The 19,544-nt window shown below is 35.4% G+C and overlaps 1 protein-coding gene across 1 annotated transcript; it reads right to left on the bottom strand.

Annotated features, from left to right (window-relative positions):
- Positions 1-13,925: 13,925 nt before the first annotated feature.
- Positions 13,926-19,544, bottom strand: GCK72_015265 (uncharacterized protein; the record flags this gene model as incomplete). Its single annotated transcript, XM_053730742.1, has 6 exons — positions 13,926-14,234; positions 15,713-15,947; positions 16,000-16,149; positions 17,776-17,969; positions 18,617-18,707; positions 19,423-19,544. 6 exons carry the CDS (start codon positions 19,542-19,544, stop codon positions 13,926-13,928), a joined length of 1,101 nt encoding a protein of 366 aa, XP_053585514.1.

Below are 19,544 nucleotides of genomic sequence, written 5' to 3'. Positions count from 1 at the left end.
GAGTTGCTTTAATAAAAAAATCTACTGTTTCAAAGACAAAATTTTAATAGTTTTTTGAAATTTAGGACAGTGACTGAATGTTACGATAAGTGCCACCTGTTTCGACAATTTTCCTCTCAATTTCTTTGAAAACTTACTGTTTCAAGTTCTACTCTTAAAACTTCATTTGGTTCAATTTTTACTTTCTGCAAGATATAATATTTGTTTTGAATATGAAAACTATTCTGAAAACTTTCAGTTTCACAAAGCAACTATTATTCTGTTTCCATTCGATAAATTTCAATGCTTTCAATATCAATAGCAATTTAAAAACCCTCAAAACTTGTATTTGAGATCCTCTTTATTCTGCCAAAAAATACCGTTTCAAAGTTCACTAATGAGATTTTCGATTTTACTAAAAATACAGTTCTTCATTTTTATAGATTTAAAAAAATGAATAGACACCTGCGAACAATTTAAAAGTGTTATCTATCAGTTTTTCTCTAAAATTCACTGTTTCAAATGGAAATATTCAAAATTTCGAACCTGAAATATTCAGTTCTTGCAATAAAAGCTAACAAACCTAAGCATACTACTTCTTCGGGAATGTTGCTAAAAAATACATTACATTTAGTTAGAATAAAATTAAAAGTTACTGTTTCATGTTTTTCTTTCAAAAAATGTTAGTTGGATAATCAATATTAGTTCGCTGATATGTGTCTGTTAGTTCATTTAAAAATGTTTCTCCTGTGTAAATTCACTGTTTCAGATTAAACTTTTAAACCTAAAGTTTTCAGTGTAACTGGCAGATTTGCTGGGGAATTTAAGTTTGTCACAAAATTCTACTGTTTCAGAATTTAAATTTGAAGAAAACGTTGTTTTGAAACATTTGATATTACATCATTAAGATATGATACATACAGTGCGTAACACAAGTATAAGGCCACCCATGAAATTGAGTTTATTGGCTCAGCGGAACATTTTTGGTTAAAACTAATAACGGATTCGGATTCCTCATCCAAAAATACCCTTAAGAAAATGTTTTTGTGACATGACCTCCAAAACTAGGATGGCGACGTTGCAAAATGTGAAAAATGCGCACTTTCAAGCGTAACATAAGTATAAGGCCACCCCCGGAGTTGAGCAAAAAGAGTCGAATAAAAGCAAAGTTGCACTCTAGAATTGCATTTTAGGATTGTACAAGTTACATTCAAGAAGAAAACATCAAAACCATATAGTCCTGGCACTACTGGTCTGCTGGGAACCTGGATTCAAGTCTCTCTCCGTTTTTTCTCTTTCAGGCGCTAAATCTGGGCTCTAAAAGCGGCGTAAGTGGGTAAATTCTTTGAGAAACCATGTCTCCAAATGCTCATTCGTTGATTTCAAAAGTTTAGAAACATATCTTGTACGTTTCTGGGAAGAAATTTGAGGTTGGACTCTACGCACAGTCTGCACTGCTGTCAATATTAGAGAGATTTGAGTCACTAGCTCGTTGAGATCTTGATAATGAGAGCTGGAAATGTTCTGTAATAATGCAGATAGATACTCAGTATCTGCTGGATACAAATACCGTTCAGTTAAAATGATGTAGTCAATTTTCCGAAACCCCATCTGAGTTACTAAAGCCAGGGCAGTACTGTTACTAATGATGTAGCTAGACTGCTCACGAAAAAACCTTTGTTGGCACTTTTCCACTTTAAAAATTTATGTTATTAACATAATAAAACTTAAAAAATGGATGACACAACTCTTTATATCGATCGGAGGAAGACCTTGAGCACCCACGACATAGCCCACTTTTCTTAATGCATAATTATGATATGTCGGCAGTTGGACTCAAGACAATCCATCAGATATCCACAAATTTGAACGGTGTTTGTATCCAGCAGATACTGAGTATCTATCTGCATTATTACAGAACATTTCCAGCTCTCATTATCAAGATCTCAACGAGCTAGTGACTCAAATCTCTCTAATATTGACAGCAGTGCAGACTGTGCGTAGAGTCCAACCTCAAATTTCTTCCCAGAAACGTACAAGATATGTTTCTAAACTTTTGAAATCAACGAATGAGCATTTGGAGACATGGTTTCTCAAAGAATTTACCCACTTACGCCGCTTTTAGAGCCCAGATTTAGCGCCTGAAAGAGAAAAAATGGAGAGAGACTTGAATCCAGGTTCCCAGCAGACCAGTAGTGCCAGGACTATATGGTTTTGATGTTTTCTTCTTGAATGTAACTTGTACAATCCTAAAATGCAATTCTAGAGTGCAACTTTGCTTTTATTCGACTCTTTTTGCTCAACTCCGGGGGTGGCCTTATACTTATGTTACGCTTGAAAGTGCGCATTTTTCACATTTTGCAACGTCGCCATCCTAGTTTTGGAGGTCATGTCACAAAAACATTTTCTTAAGGGTATTTTTGGATGAGGAATCCGAATCCGTTATTAGTTTTAACCAAAAATGTTCCGCTGAGCCAATAAACTCAATTTCATGGGTGGCCTTATACATGTGTTACGCACTGTATTATGTCATTAAGCTATCCAGAATTTTTTTCGAAATTTTTTTGTTTCAGAGAAATCTGAGCAATGGTTCCTATTTCTGTTTTAGAATTTTGATTTCAAATGAAAAAAAATGAAAAAAACGACAATTTGCGTTGAGAAAAATAAGAAGGGAAGAGAGATAGAAATACGAGAATAAGAAGTGATTCTGAAAACATTCACGTAAAGAAAAAAGAAGAAATGCTAGAAAACAGGATGAGATGGAGACAACGACTTCTTGTTCTTGTCTCCTATTAAAATTAGCTTCAACTTTTGCTGAGTGGATCAGCAACTCTTTTTTTATGTCCCATGTATGGAGATTGTGATTTTTCTTAAGCTTATGCGTTATCGTCATGGAGAAAATAAATCACCGAAATTTGCTACTGTTATGATATTATTTCCTTGAAACAGTAACGTTTTTTTTTCAAATTCACACTTTTATTGCTTACTATCAGATATTTACATATTCAGAACGGTTATCATTTTACTCAGAGGCCCTCCCAATTTGTGTCACTCTTGAAACAGTAAAAATTTTCTACTAGTTCAGTGAAAGTTTTTAAAAATTCGGTTTTTTTTTGAAAAGTGTTTGTTTTTTACTGTTATTTTTTCTTCAAACTTTCTGGGCTCCCGAATATACCAAAAACTACAATTTTAAAATAGTTTGCTTTTGAAACAAAAAATATTTTCTTTGACTCTGGTTGAAACGTAAATTTTTGAATAAAAGATTCTAGAATTTTCCAGTGTAGTAACTTTTTCCAAATAAAAGCAGAGAAATTTCTCGAAATAAAGTTTTCCGATTACTCTCATTCCACATCTTTAGCTTTATAAAAGTTTATTGAAACAGTAATACAGTTTCCTACTGTTTCTGTAAACAATTTACATGAAATTTGTTCACAGAACAGATGCTATTTGCTGTTTGAAATATTTCTATTCGTTCATGCTAATAATAATAATAATTGGTTTTTCGAGTTCTTATTGGATAGTTGAAACATACATTTTTGATCAGTCTTGTTTAGAAATAACCAGTTTGAGTGGCTAGAAATAATTTTTAGGAAATTGTTGCAAAGTGGGAAAGACCCAGCATTGTTCTTCCTTAACACTCCACACAATTAGTATTATTTTTGAAACAGTGAGAAAATTTTCTACTTTTTTTCAATGGAATTCATAACGAAGGTGGAATAATGAATGAACTACTTCCAACTTTCATAATTTCACTAAGCGAATATTTTGAAACGGAAAAATTTAATAGCAAAGTTTTGATCTTAACAATGCGTATTTCAGTTTAAAAAACAACAGAATAAGATAATGCACAACTCTGCGCTCTTAAAAAAATCAAATTCTTAGAAACTGTATCTCCAGAAAACGCTAAATTTGATATTTTTGAAAAAAGAAAAGTTCGGACATCATCTTAGTCTAATTTCCAATATATCTATCCAAGCTTCATAAAAATCGGTCCACTACGGACGGAGGTATGATCGGCGACAAATAAACGGGCAGACGGATCTGTTGAATATTATAAGTAAAGATCGGTTTAAATTAAAGATAATACTGTCATTGTATTTTTGAATGTTCTCTGTAATTCAATTTTTTTGAAACAGATCTTTCTATTGTATAGCTACTTGCTATCGGAGAGAGAGACGATTACCCGTGGTTCTTTACTCTTTACTTTATTAAGAACTGAATTCTAAGGGAAATGAATACTTAGAATAACCGGGGCACGTGACTAGGGTTTCACGTAGGCGTTCCTATACAACACCTCCCCCACAATATGAAAAGTTCGCTCTGTTCGACTTTTCTTCCAATATCCAGCGAAGCTTCCGACCCGACATGTAAAACCATCCGTCATTGTCGTGACTCGGCAACCAGTAGTTGTTTCTCATCGAAGGTCCGCGTGGTCTCATTCTCCCGACTCCATATCCAGTATCACGCCAACTTCGATTGCCTGCTGCTGATCTGTTGTTCCAGGCCGAGCCTGGAATATTAACTTTTAGTGGACACACTCCATGAGAGTTCTCTCCGTTAGCTTCTCTTCTCCCGAACTTCTCCTTCTCTTCATGGTTCAGTCGTCCTCTCATTTTCTCATTCCCACCATTCCAGAACATCTTCTCCGACTGACATCTTTTTGCAATGTGTCCTCTCTTTCCGCACTGGTAACATTCTTTCTTTTCAGTCCAACATCTTTCTGGAACGTGTCTTCCACCACAACGAAAACATCCTTTTCTTTCGACTATCTTCGAATTCTTCTCACTCTCGGACATCTCTCTTACTTGATTAACTCTTTGACTCGACTGACTCGTCCACGACGTCTGCTCTCCCTCCTCAACTTCCTCAATCGCACTGTTCGCTATCATGTCCTTAAGTACTGCTTCTATTTCGGGTGACTTACACAACCAACTCATTCCAATCAAATTCATATCGCGATTTGTCACGTACACATAGTCACTGTATGTAACTCCTTTCAACTCAAACTTCACACTCACTCTTCCTTTCACAACCAACTCCGTTCTATTAGCACATGCCACTTTAAAAGGAACCTCGCTCAACGATGGACTTCCCAACTCTTTCCAACTCTTCTCACTAATCAACGTAATCTGACTTCCCGTATCCAAATGGAACTCCAACATCTTATCTTCAACCTTCACCATCATTCTCGGGCGAGTCTGACCCTCCGTAGTCACTCCATCAACTTGTATTGTTTGAATCGTAATCGTGTTCACTTTCCTACTCTCTGGCTCATTCTTATTCACATTTCGATTATCATTCCGCTCACTTGATCTCTTAGGACAGTCATATACAAAGTGTCCAGGTTCTCCGCATCCATAACATGTCAGGACTCGATTTCCAAAATGTTCTCTTCTTCCTCTGAAGCCACCTCTATAACTACTCGTCCTGTGATCACTTCTTCTCTCGTCTCGCTTTTCGATGGCACAAACATTCACTTCCTCGCGAGGGTTCGCGGTGGTGCTTGACACTACCTCAGTTTGCACTTTCAGTTGCATATAGCGACACCACTCATCATGTACATCTGCCAATTTCAACTTCTGACCATTTTTCTCACTTTGTTCCACGAACTGCATCAACCAAACCTTCGCTTTAGCATCACCAGGCATGTCTAATCCACGAAGAAACAGAAAAATCGACCAATCATCACTCGTCATACTCGATAACTTCGCCTCCATAACGGCCTCTCCAACACTATTAGTATATTCCAAAGGGTCTCCATACATTCCACTCGAACGGCTTATCTCCAAGCACTTCTGTCTTCTTATCATCATACTTCTATGTCCTCCAAAAACTTTGTGCAACGCTTTCACAGTGTTCTCATATCCAATATCGAATACATCCGTCTCATCTCTTTGCGCATCTATATATCTCTGGTATGTTGCTTCCTCCAAACATCCAATCAACAATCTCGTACGTTCTCTCTCCGTCAAATCTGCTCCATCTTCCGTAAAAATCAACTCATTTCGCGCAATCCACCTCTTGAAGGAGTCTGGCTCCGACAAGGAATACGAGAATTTTGGAATTCTTTTCGATAACTCGGCCATTAGGCGAGCATTACTCTTCTCACTCGATCTACCTGCTACGGCTCGTTGCTCTGCTCTCAACTCACGATTCTCCTCCATTAACTGTTCTGATCTCTCATTCAACAACGTCAACTGCTGCATTATTCCTCCCAACACATCTTCTGTTTTCACTTCTTTACCTCCACTTGGTTTTCCCATATTGCTCACTGCGTCTTGTTCTTTTGATTCCTGATCGCCAATATTGTATAGCTACTTGCTATCGGAGAGAGAGACGATTACCCGTGGTTCTTTACTCTTTACTTGCTTACGAATGTTATATCGCTAGGTGGCAGGAGAGTGGAGTATAAATAACCATTTATTTACATAAAGAACAACCGAAAACTATTAGTTCTCTCGGCTTATATGGGCAGATCTTCTTGCCACGTATGACCTCAGGGTTAGGCGATCACTAGGCTAGGCCATGCTAGTTCACGCCACAACACCTCCCTTTCTTCAACGAAAGTCCATTTGTCTACTGTCTTCTGAATCGTCATTCTTCCACGACAGCCGCTGCTCAGACTCCACAGCTTTTCCTTCTCTTCCCTCCTGGACATCTGTCCCGACCGCTGTCCTTCTACGGTCCATCGACGACACACGATCTTCAGCACGTCTAACAACACACCTCCACGGTGGTTTCCAGCACGATCCACACCCCATGGTGTATCCCACAGCATCGATGTCTTCCTCACGACATCTTCTACTCTTCCTCACTCTGCTGCATCTCCGATCGGCTTCAAGGGGATCCTCTGATCTCGAGCCCAATGCTCTCCAACCCTTCGACGGCTCTCTCACAACTCAACGATGCCGACATCTCGTCCTACTGCATCGGGGTATCCAAATGTGCCTCCAACACTCTCCCTGCGCACCGACCAAATCCGATTTGGAGTATTCCAGCCTTCCTCGGTGGTCCCTTGATCCTGATCGCCAATATTGTATAGCTACTTGCTATCGGAGAGAGAGACGATTACCCGTGGTTCTTTACTCTTTACTTTATTAAGAACTGAATTCTAAGGGAAATGAATACTTAGAATAACCGGGGCACGTGACTAGGGTTTCACGTAGGCGTTCCTATACAACACTTTCAAATTACAAAGTTTAGAAATACAAACTAGGGTTTACGTCACAGTGTGTTGAAATGTTCTTCATGACAGAATTACCTAACTTGAAACAGTGACATTTGATTTTTAGTGCGCTTTTTGACAATTACTATATAACTTTTCCTTAATTCAAAATGAATTTTCCATTATTTTGAAAACGTGAAGATCATTGACCTTGCATCATTATCAAAACATTGACAATAATTGAAACAGAAAAAATATACTATTTTCAAAAAATAATTAACGTTTCTGTATAAGAAAAAATTGTTACACGATGAATTCTGAAATTGTTTTCACACTGTCATCTATGGTCATTCTATTTCATTTACTCTCACAAAAATAGTTGTATGATCTACAAATTCTTATCATAGAACGGTTGACCTCGACATATTCATTTATTTCATTTATAAATTACATCTCACTGAATCTCTTCTAAACTGAAAATATATTGTTTTGTTCACTGTAGCGACTTTTTTTCCGACTCCGTGAACTTCACTTATATTGTGACACTAACGAAAAATCCCATTAGTTCTATTCAAATACATATGAAACGGGAAAAAAACAGTAAATTTTAGAAAAAGTTTTTCTTTTTTTGTTTCTGTGTTCCAAAATCCTGTTCGCTCTCGAAATCCAATATTGGTTCAGCAATGGGATTTCAAGAATTAAATTCGATTTCTTGGTATTTGCTCTTGGCAATAGGCTCCATATCTCAGATATATCGGACATTTAAAGTTGAAAATTTTCTGAAACAGTGTAAACTTTTATATGTTATCAGAGATTTTTAACATTTTGCAGTTTGAAAAATGAGATGCTAACAATAATATCCATAATAATACTGTTTATTTTCAATGTGTCTCGCAGTTTAATTTTTTTGGAAACAGTAATAAATTCTAGCTTTCTGAATATTGCGAATATTTAACAGTCGCCATCTGAAATTTTGATTACATCGATTAAAAATGATACTGTAGCGAACTTGTCCAGAATATTTCTCGAGTTCATCAGAGGAAAATCATTGAAACAGAGCAAGTTAATTGAAATCGAAACACAAAAAATTCATAATAGCATTAGTTCCATTCAAATACATAATCTATATCTGATAGATCTGAAACAGGAAAAAAACAGTAAATTTTTAAAACATAGTTACTGTTTCAGTGATCCAAAATCTTGTTAGCTCTCAAGATTCAACATTAGTTTATCGAGTGTAGCGAGTAGTTGAATTTGAATTGAATTTATTTATTTTGATTCGAGAAAAAATTCGATTTATCGGCATTTGCTCGCTGTTGACAATAGGATCTATATCTCATCGGTATATCGGACATTTTGAGTTAAAAATCGTTTGAAATGTAAATTATCATATTTTATCAGACTTAAGAAAAACGTTTTCCAGCTTGAATGATAAAATTAATAGAATTACTTGTTTTCAATTCTTTCGGAAACAGAAATATATTCTAACTTTCTGAAAATTTGTATAAATATTAAACAATCACGGTATGAAATTTTACTGATACAATTTGAAAAATTGCTTGTTATCATACTTGTCATTTTTAACGACTAACTTTTATAAAAACTTATTCTTAATTAAATTTGTGCGAATGATACTGTAGTGAACTTGTTTAGTATATTTTCCGAGTATAACAACCAAAGAGCATCAGTGATATGGAGAGTCATTGTCAATTGAGAAAAAAATTGAAACAGTAAAAAATATATTGTTTTCAAAAATAATTACTGTTCCATTGTTTTAAAATCTTGTTCACAGTCGCGTTTTAAATATAATTTATCTCCAGTTTTAAGATAATCGAATATCGAATTTACTGAATGGACTGTAACAACGATGAAAAAAAACAAACATTTGAAACAGAAAAAAAACTGTTTTGATAAATTCTAAAAGTTTGAGACAGTTTTATTCGAAGTTTGGGTATTTCTTCTTAAAAAAAATTCAACTTTTCTATTGAAACTAAAATTCCATGAACTCTAATTTCAGTCAGAATGAGCTAGCAACATAATCGAAGTATGCAATTCATGCACTGCTATAAAATTTCAGTAAAACAGTAAAATAATTCTACTGCTTCAAATTTGTTTTTTTTAATTCATCTCCTATCAACTCCATTAAATCTCTTGTTATTCTTCCCATTTCCAACCACTTCTTATACCTGTTTTGCTCCATTTCCCTCATCTCCAGAATCCCCTTCTGTGACGTCATAAACGAATGGAAAACATAGAAAAAACAAGGAGACGGGAAATAAAGAAACGAACTAAATTTGATTGAAATGTACATCCGTCCAGTTGAATTCCAAGGGAAAAAGGAAATTGTAGTAAGAGACACAAGATTTGCAGAAAGAAATTAAATTATGCAAAGTTTCGTTTTTTTCTTTGCATTCGGACTACTGGTCACATGAACTTTTTTTGAGGAAAAGGTTATAAAGTTTTCGGATTTTTCAAAAATATGAAAGTTCACAAGGAGAAGAATAAGGTCACTGTGACTTTTTGAGAGATTTTTGGGTCTCGTAAATCACCCCAAACCTCCGTAAATCTACACCACTTGAGTGCATTCTGCGTATCGCCTCTTCAATGTTTTCTTATTTTTGTCTTGTTTCTCTGAAACAGTAATACTTAAAAAAAAACTTATTATTTTCAGGTACCCGCTCCGAGAATCTACAACTACTGCTAGACAGTTTTTGCCAGACTTGTCAAAAATCGGGCCGGCCCGGGGCGGGCCGAGATTTTTCCTGATTTCGGCCCCGTCGGGCCGGGCCGGGCCGAAATTTCTCTTGGCCCGGTCTGCCCGGATTCAAAAATGGAACCCGTTTTTACCAAATTTTATTTGAAATTTTTAGAAAAAATAGAGTAAAAATGCTTAAATTATCATACATATTCACATTTTTCAGAAAATTTCAAAAAATTCCAAAAAAAATTCAAAAACTCAAAATGTTTCAAAACGAGCCGAGCGGGCCGGGCCGGGCCGAGATTTTTCTTGACCGGGACGGGCCGGGCCGAGATTTTTCCTGATCTCGGCCCGGCCCGGCCCGTGACAAGTCTGGTTTTTGCAAGTTTTTACTGTTTAATATTTTTTATTCATGTAAACTCTGCCAGACATAATAGTGCAATTAGAACTAACTATAAGACCTGATAAAGAATATAGTTTTGGTATGAATATTGAAAAGCTTCAGTGAATGTTAAAAATACGGTTGTCAATTTTATGCACTATTTTTGAAACAGTGTTTTTGAACTACCAACAAAAACAATTGAGAGGGCTCACAGGGTCTCAGGATGAGTAGTGAAAATAAACGCGCTCCGCTGAAATCAGCTGAAATTTTAGCGCGAAATTCAAAATAAATTTTATATTTAAAAATTTTATCTATTTTTTCAATAGAATTGATCTCGAAAAGACGCGCGACGGTCGAAAAACTGGCCAAAAATGCGGGAAAACTGGCATAAATCGGCTCAAAACTGGTCGATTAAGCTGCGTATCAAAATGCCACAGTGAAACAGCGAATTGCAAAAATTAAAATTTGAATTTGCCGCCAATGTCTACTGGAGCGCAAACGATTTCACTACTCAACCCTAGACCCTGTGAGGGCTCACTGATAAATTTTTTGGGGTGATTTTATGAATATTTCTCCTTGGTGTTTTTAAAAGTTACCATTTTTCAAAAAAAGGTGCTTTGAATAATTAGAATAACTCAGTTTATTCATACTTGTCACTGGCCGGGCCGGGCCGGGCCGATTTCCAAATTTTCAGGGGTGAAGCGACTTTTTTTTCAAAAAACATATTATTTTCAGCAGTAACTTTTCAAAAAGTTGTTTTTGGGGCATTTTCTGCAAAAATTCGACTGAATTGATGATTTTTATTAGTTCTACAGTGAATTTAGTGAAAAAAAGCCCTTGAAAATTATTTTTGGGGTGCAAAATTTTTTTTTAAATTTTCCAGCCGGGCCGGCTAAATTTTTCCTCGGCCCGGCCTGCCTGGCCGGCCCGTCAAATGACAAGTATGGTTACATTCTAATATTTTTGGTTACTAGTTCCGCGAAACTAATTGAACAGTGAAACGAACTCAGATAGAAAATAATTGAAAACGGTAAATATTGTTTCCAAAATACTGTTCTAAACTTCAAGTTGACAAATACTAAATTAGATTTAAAAAAGTTCTAAAATTTTTCTTAATCTCAATCTTGTATTTCAGTTTTTTAGCACCTTTCGACCTGACTACATTTTTTAAATTCCCTATGAATATGACTATTGTTAGATAGAAACATATTTTAGAAAAATATTTATTTCTTTCAGAATTTTTTAAAATTTGAAGTGTGGAACAAGTATTTGAAGCAATAGCTACCGGTTTTAAATGTTTACCTTTGAGAAGATTCTGTAACAGTAACATTTTTTTTCTGCTTCAAAATTTTTTTAGTATTTTCATTGATTAGGATTCAATCATATTATTAGCTCGATAAAGTTTTTACAAGTGCGCTCCACCGAAATTCCATTGAAAAATGTCTCTTTTTCTCCGAATCTCTCAATTTAGCACACAATTTTCTTCGGTTTCGGTAGAGCGCGGTTGTAGGAAGCGTGCCGTGCTAATAAATACAAGGCAAATAACAGAAAATAGTATTTTTCACATAGTTGTCAACGCCCGGCAAGGCCCGGTCTTTCAAAAAATAATCTTTTTTTCCAATTTTTTTGTCGAAATTTTTTCAATTTTTCATCGAAAATGTTACCATTTTGGACTATATTTCAGAATTTCTTCTAATTCTGAATGATAGTCAAAAATTTGACTTTTTTGCAAATTTTTTTTAAAAATTTGACTTTCGCGCCAATTTGCCCGGGCCTTGACAATTATAATACAGTATTTACGGAATTCACAAAGTAGCGAGAATATGTGTTTAGATTGTGCAAAAATGTATATGTTTCTTGAAACAGAGATTTTATAAGATGTATTTGGCAATCGAAGTACTGACTTTATATGAGGTCCACAATAAAGTATTTTTCATGAAACAGAAAAAATACTAAATTTGAACTTTCATTTGAAAAAAAGTTACTGTTTCAAAGATTCACCAACCAAAAGTTCTAGATGTTTGAAGGTGTATTAAGGTAGTTTCTTCTGTTTTCATATTGAAAAGTATTTTTTTAATTTTCATACTTCAAGAATGCTTTAATTCCGTCCAGGACTCGCGGGGAGCGAGTGGCATTAAGTTTGGTTAGTGAAATGGCCGAGAAATTTAGCTCGATGGCCTAGAAATTCGACTTCGGTCTTATTGATGTTATAAACATATTTTCATTCATATTTATTGTTTTCTTTCGATAAATTCGATGGAAAACGACAAACATTGGTAGAACAACACCAAAAGTGGTGCGAAATCAGAAATCTAGCTCTTCTCAAATCATTTTCGGTTCTGATGTGTATCAGTTCTGTTCGGGTGAAGTTCTAATCAGAAGCAGCGCCTTTCAATAGCAGTATTGAAAAATTTTCCGGCACACTGACATCATATGAGATTTTGAATTAAGCATTTTTCATGAAACAGAAACTATTCTGAATCAGGATTCCTGATACTCAGTGTTCAATGCCAGCATTGATCAAAATAACAACGAAAAAGGTGTCAAAAACAATGGTTTCACATTTAAAAACCATTTAGGAAACCAAGCTGGTTTCTGACACGTTTGAAATATTTATTCAAGGTGTTCAATCTATAAAAATGAATAGAAACATACTAGACAGGAACATAAGACTAGGAAAGAACTGATGTTAGTTTTCTATTAAATTTCCTTGAAACAGTAAAATTAAACACAATTTTTTAATTTTTCACTGTTTCACAAAAAACAAAACATGAATCTGAAGGAATAACTGTAATCCCTGGCTAGAATTCGTGTGAACCAACTTGGAAAAAAACATTTTCACTGTTTCAAAATCCTGTCGAAATTTTAAAGGAATTTCAGAATAGTAATTTGCTGTGTCGGTACCAAAAACCTTTAAAATGTGTAAAACTATCGTAACTCGTCCAGATCTATTCTAAAATTTTCAAACCAACGATTTTCAGATTCAGCTTATTCTCAGCTTTCAGAAAAGTACCCACAAGCGTATTTTCTGAGAAATTTGGGTCTCGACGGGATTAATGGGGTTACTGTAGTTTTCGTGGTGGGACCCAAAGTCGTCAGATTCGGGGCTTGTGGGTACTTTTCTGAAAGCTGAGAACAAAATAAATCTGAATATCACAATGAGATCTAGAAATTTTTAAGTTTCAGATGGAAAATTTCAGAAAAACTCATTTTTCTAAAAACAAAATTTGTACAACTAGGAATACTATAGAGAAACTGAAACTGTTCATAATGATTCTTCGAGACAGTAAGTGAAGAACTAATTTTACTTCAAATTTGAAAACTATTAATGTTTCACTGAAACAGTACTTTTCCAAAAAAACAAATTTTGTTGAAAAAGTAACTGTTTCACTTAAAAATTACTAATAATTGGGCCATATTTATGGGTCTCTGGTAGTTTATTAGGATTAAAAAACAAAGAAACAGAAAAACAGTCAATAAATATCATTCTAAAAAGAGAAAAAAAAGAGATCACCAAATGGGAAATGTTATAAAGAAAATGATGGGGAGGCTATCGGATAGCAAAAGGAGGACATGTTCATCGTGATACAGAACCGTTTTTCAATTAGATGGGTGATGGATTCATTGGGGAGAGAGCAGGTGGTAGAGCGAAAAGAGTGGGAAGAAAAAGAATCTAGTAGAAATCAATCAATTGAAATGAATCATTCCCTGCGAGGAGCTCTACGATGACGTGCCTTCCCGTCATTCTTCGCTTCTTCCTCCTCTTCATCGTCGTCGTCGGTACTTGGAGACACCTTATTCTTCTTCTTCTTCTTAAGAAGTCTTCTCTTCTCTCTTCTCGCCATTTCCTCTTCATCGTAATCTGAATCTGAATCCGATCTGACGTCCTTCGCTTGTCCTCCAGTAGTGGTACGGTAGGCGATACGAAGAATGATGAATGTCCAGAAAATGTGAAGGAAGAAGAGGGCGATGAGGGCGAACACGATGAGACGAGGAGCGTATGGAGGGCTCTGGAAATGAGGAATTTATGGAGAGAGGCTGTAAATTCTTTTGGGTTTTCCATGAAAATCACTGTTTCAGAATGAATGGATAGAAAAAAACAGTTTTCCCAGATTTTTTCATCGAATGAAATTTTCAAGTGAAACAGTATAAAAATTAGCAGAAAATAAAGTTTCTAACACGATTTTCAAGAATATTTATAAGTTTATAAGCACGATTCTTACAACCGCGCTCTACCGAAACCAAAGAAAATTGTGTGTGAAATTGAGAGACTCAGAGAAAAAGAGACATTTTTCAACGGTATTTCGGTGGCGCGCAGTTGTTAGAATTGTGTCCAGCTAATAGAATGAAATATAAAAATTTAGAGTTATTCTGATTAAAATTTCAATTTTTAATGAAAATGTATGTATTCTCAGTTGAAACTGTTTGAAATTACTCTGGAAAACCTCAAATTTAATGATTTGAGAGCAAAACAACTGAAAACTTCAGAAATTTGAGTAGAAACAGTGGAAACTCCGTTTTAAAGCCATACGTGTTTTTTGTCTCGAATTGCAGACTTGTTTAGATTGAAACTTTTTTGAGAAGTTTAGGTCGGAAAAATTGCTTACAACGGGTTTTAGGTTGTAAAATCCTATTTCACGGTGTCTAGGCCGAAAAAAACTGACTTGTCACGGACCGGGCCGTTGTGAAACATGTTTTGAATTTTTGGAAATTTTTTGAAAAATATAGTTTTCGGTAGAGTAACGTGTCGACCAAATTTTCGATGATTTTTTAATCGAAAATTGATGGATCACAGTCGATAGGCGGTCGAGTCGATGACCAGAAAATGAATCGCGACTCGACGATAAACAAAAAGTCATGATTATCATCTCAAAATTATCGATGACTATCGACGATTATGATCACTCATGATTATCGATAATTTATCGACCGGCGATTATCGATAGTCGGTCGACGATTATCGATAATCGTCGATCGTCGCGGCGACCGGCGATTATCGACGATTAATCGTCGATAATCGTCGATAATGAGAAAAATTAAAAGGCTCCGGAAATGGCTTTGAATGGCTCAAACTGGTCAAAATTGGTGTTTTCATTGACTTCTGAAGACCCACTATCAATTTATACCAAGATACACATTTTTTAAGCAAAAAAATTTTCTTCATTTTTTGAAAATTTTGAAAATTTTTTTTTTCAATTTTTTCAAATATTTTTTGATGGAATCAATAGAGGACTCTTACTAGACTATCAAAACACTATTTTTTACCAGTTTGAGTCGCTCTAGTTTGGGTCGCTCTACCGAAATTCCCTTGAAAAATGTGTTTTTTTTTCTCCGAGTCTCTCAATTTCGCACACAATTTTCTTCAGTTTCGGTAGAGCGCGGTTGTAAGAACTGTGTTAATATCTCTATCACGTTTCAGCGCTAAAACTATAAATTTTGACACCATTTTTCCAAATTATCAACCAAAAAAAGTCCTTGAAAAACTCACCAATCCGAGATCCCAAATGACATAATCGGGTTGAATCAATGCGGCTGCTTCAGTGACAGCCGATCGAATCACAATGAATGGATAGTAGATCAAACGAGTGAGAACCCACGAAGTGAAGAAGAGAACGAACATGAAATTGGTCATATTCTTGTTGTGAGCATCGTATCGAACCAGTTTTCCACCCTCCAAGAAGACGTCCGAGATATCGTGAGATAGGAGAATCAGGGTTCCCACTCTGGAGACATTTAATTGTTTGATTATATTTTCAGCTATTTTTTCCCAATTACCTAACAAAGTTTATAGTCCAACTGGAAGAGAGAAGGAAGATTGTTATAACATGATGAACCATTAATTGCCAGAAATCTGAACGACGGACATCGAATGAAGAAGCGATGAGAAGGGAGTAGTAGAATCCAGTTTCGATCATGTAATACCACCTGAAAAAAGAGAGAAAATGAATAATAGCGGATATTTTTGAGTCAATTTGAGTATTTTAGAATAAAAAATTTTTGTTGTTTAATTCCATTGTTTAATGATGAATTCCAGATTTTGGTCATTTCAAAATGTTTTTGAAACAGTAACCTTAGTTTACTCTAATAAAACGGCGCCATCTTTCATTTTTATCAGACTTGCTAAATATCGGCTCGGAGTCAAAAAAGTTGCACAATTTTTTCACAAAATTGCTGAAAATCTTTATCAAAATTAGTCAAAATCCTTATTTGTTGGAAATCGCAAGTTTTTGCTCACAATTGTCTGAAAATTATTGAACATTGGGAAAAACGCCATATTTTTGATTAGAAAAATGGATTTTCTCCATCGAAAACTCAAATTTTTGTTGATTACTCTTGGCCTTCTGAATATTTGAATCTTGTATTTTAACCATTCTGAGATCTCTTATTGACCGGCATGCTGTTGTGTTATGGTTTTACCGCATTAAAATAACCGAAAAATCTAAATTTTTCAGCCAAACTTACAGTTCCAGCGAGTTCTGATTTCCCTTAATTTTCCCACTCTCAACACCAACATATTGAAAATGCAGGAATTTTTATTGTTTTTAGCAGGGATGTGCCCATGGAGGCGCTTTGGGCGCTGATAGATTTCAAAGTGGGCGAAAATGCCACGAGAGAGAGTGTGTAAAATCGAGAGAGTGTGTCTGCGTCTCTCCATTTCGCACACTCTTTCTCGTCGCATTTTCAAATTTCGGCTGAAAATGCGAGGCGCTCAACGCCACCCGGGCACATACCTGGTTTTTAGTTTCGATTTAATGATTTCCATCAAATCCTTAGTAACTTTTACTCATTTTCCCGGAGCCAAACTCTCTTAGTTTTTCTATTAAAAACCGTGTCTCTTCTCCGTGATTTGTGCCAATTTTCCCCTCCATTCTGTGTACATTTCGGGGCTCTTTTGTTCCTGAGAGTCTGAGTCCAAATATTCAAAACTTGACACATTTCTCTTTCGATTGATTCAAATCAACTGATAAGACTCTCTAATTCTCTCTTCTCTCTAATAGTGTGCTCACTCTCTAATTCTCTCTTCTCTCTCTCTCTCTCTCTCTCTCTCTCTGATATCACAATTATGCGGTGACGTGGCAAACAGAATAATCAGTGATAAGAAATAGTGATAAGAGTGATCATTTTTGAACATTATACGTAATTAAGGGTGACTAAGAAGGAGAAATTGATGAAAATGAGCTGAAAATCGGGAATGTCTGAGAATTTGAGAGGAAAACTAGTAAAAAGAGAATTAACAAAAAAAATTGAATTTTTATGTCGATTTACGCGCCTCCGTGTCGATTTACGGCCTTTCATATAGCGATTAACGAAGTTTCAGGGGAAATTTACGTGACTCTAAAGTAGATTTACGCCCAGTGTTCCTTCTATTTTGCTTCAGCGAATATTTACATCGATTTACGGAGGTTACTGTGTGTTGATTTACGGCGCTTTAGTGTCATTTTACAACGCGTTATCGATTTACGATGGTCTGTATCATTGACAAGATATTCCGACTGGTTTTCATCATTTTTCCACCTAAAACCCCCATTTTTCCTTATAAAAACCGCTCACCAAATTGTATCCGGCACGGGATGGAAAGGATAACCTATCCAACACTGTTTGACATCATACAACCATGAAGCATCAATCATTACATACAATCCGTAGAGAAATGCGAATGTATAATAACTGAATCTCCAGAAACATTCGAGAATCTTCTTCGCACGAGAGAGACTTGCGAATCCTCCGGTCAAGTGTTCCCACATCTGGAAATTGAATGGTGAAAATTGAAAGAAATCGCTGTTTCTTGCCCGAAACCCGGAAATATGAGACAAATGAAGAAAAACTTGTGTTGAAAATGTGAAAAATAAAGTAATTTCACAGTTTTTATACAGAAACAGCGAAAAAATCGTTTTTCTGTGCAGAAAAGTTCGAAAATAGATAATTTTGAACTCATGGAGCTGAAAATACTCGAAATTTGTCTTTTTTGTCAAGCAAAACGCATCTAATTCGACAAAAATATGTTTTAAAATCAAAAATTAACTGAATTTCACATTTAGAACAGCGAAAATTGTTTTTTTCTTGACTAAAAAACATTTTATAGCGAGTTTAGCCAAATTCGGCTGTTGTCGATGAAATTTTAGTGAAAAAATCTTGAAATCTGAAATTTTTGAATAAAAATGATAATTTCTATATAATTTTCATACGAAATGATTTTTCAAACGGAAAAAAAACAGTTTTTTGTGACATTTTCAAGTTTTCATAATTTCAAACTAGGACTTATTCAACTTTTGATGTATTCCAACATTTCAGCTATAAAAACTACAACTTCCAAGCGAATTTTCAGTCAAAAAACACGATTTTTCTTTTGAAATTCAGTTTTTTAAGACATGAAATTGTTCTGAAAACTTACACATCCGAGAAGAGTGATATTCTTTCGTGAGGCGTATGCATTCGTTCGGAAATAGAGATACGTCACACCGACTGTCGATTCCCAGATTATTCTGAAAAACTTGGACGACGGTTAGTCTGTTTTATCTCTAAATTTAGGTATAAGCACGGCTCGCTGTTTACAACGGCGCTCTACCGAAACCAAAGAAAATTGTGTGTGAAATTGAGACTCAGAGAAAAACAGACATTTTTCAAGAGGATTTTGGTGGAGCGCAATTGCAAGCTAATATCTCTGAATTTAGAGGTATTGTACCTCAAATTTCCCATTTTTCTCGTTTCTTTTCGTCATTTTCCGCATAAAAATGCTCATTTTCCTTTCTTGCGTTCCTGCAGAATATAAAACAAACAAAAGTGTACACTTTTGAGTCTGTTCTTCTTCTTTTCCTTTTTCCGTTCCACCCGGTTTTGACTCTCTTTTCGAGACTCAATGCACACATGAAACGGAAAATGAGAGAGAACAGAGAGAGAGAAAGGGCACAAATCATACTATTACCAAATGAGTAAATTCGGCCTTTTTTGAGACAAAATGTCAGAAAAATCCACACTTGTCAAGGCCCGGGTACTTGGCGCCAAAATTCGAATTTTCTCGCATTTTTTTTGCGAAAAAGTCAAATTTGAAATTTCGACTATCATTCAGAATTAGAAGAAATTCTATAAAATAAATTGAAAAAATCTGAAAAAATTGGTTCATTTTCAGAAGCCGGGCCTTGACAAGTATGGAAAAATCCCAAATTTTTCAGTGTCTTCTGAAAAATTTCAAGTTTTTACCTGATAATAACCAATGGAATTGCCAGATAAATGGGGACGAGAAGATCGGCGAATTTCGATGGAATCTCTGGCCAAGTGACGTTACGAGGCAACCAGTATGGCTCGTGCCAGAAGTATGACAT

This window comes from Caenorhabditis remanei, chromosome IV (genome assembly GCF_010183535.1).
Source record: "Caenorhabditis remanei strain PX506 chromosome IV, whole genome shotgun sequence".
In the NCBI taxonomy this organism is placed as follows: Eukaryota; Metazoa; Nematoda; class Chromadorea; order Rhabditida; family Rhabditidae; genus Caenorhabditis; species Caenorhabditis remanei.
Note: the sequence above shows the minus strand (reverse complement) of the source record. Positions and strands in the feature narration are given on the sequence as shown.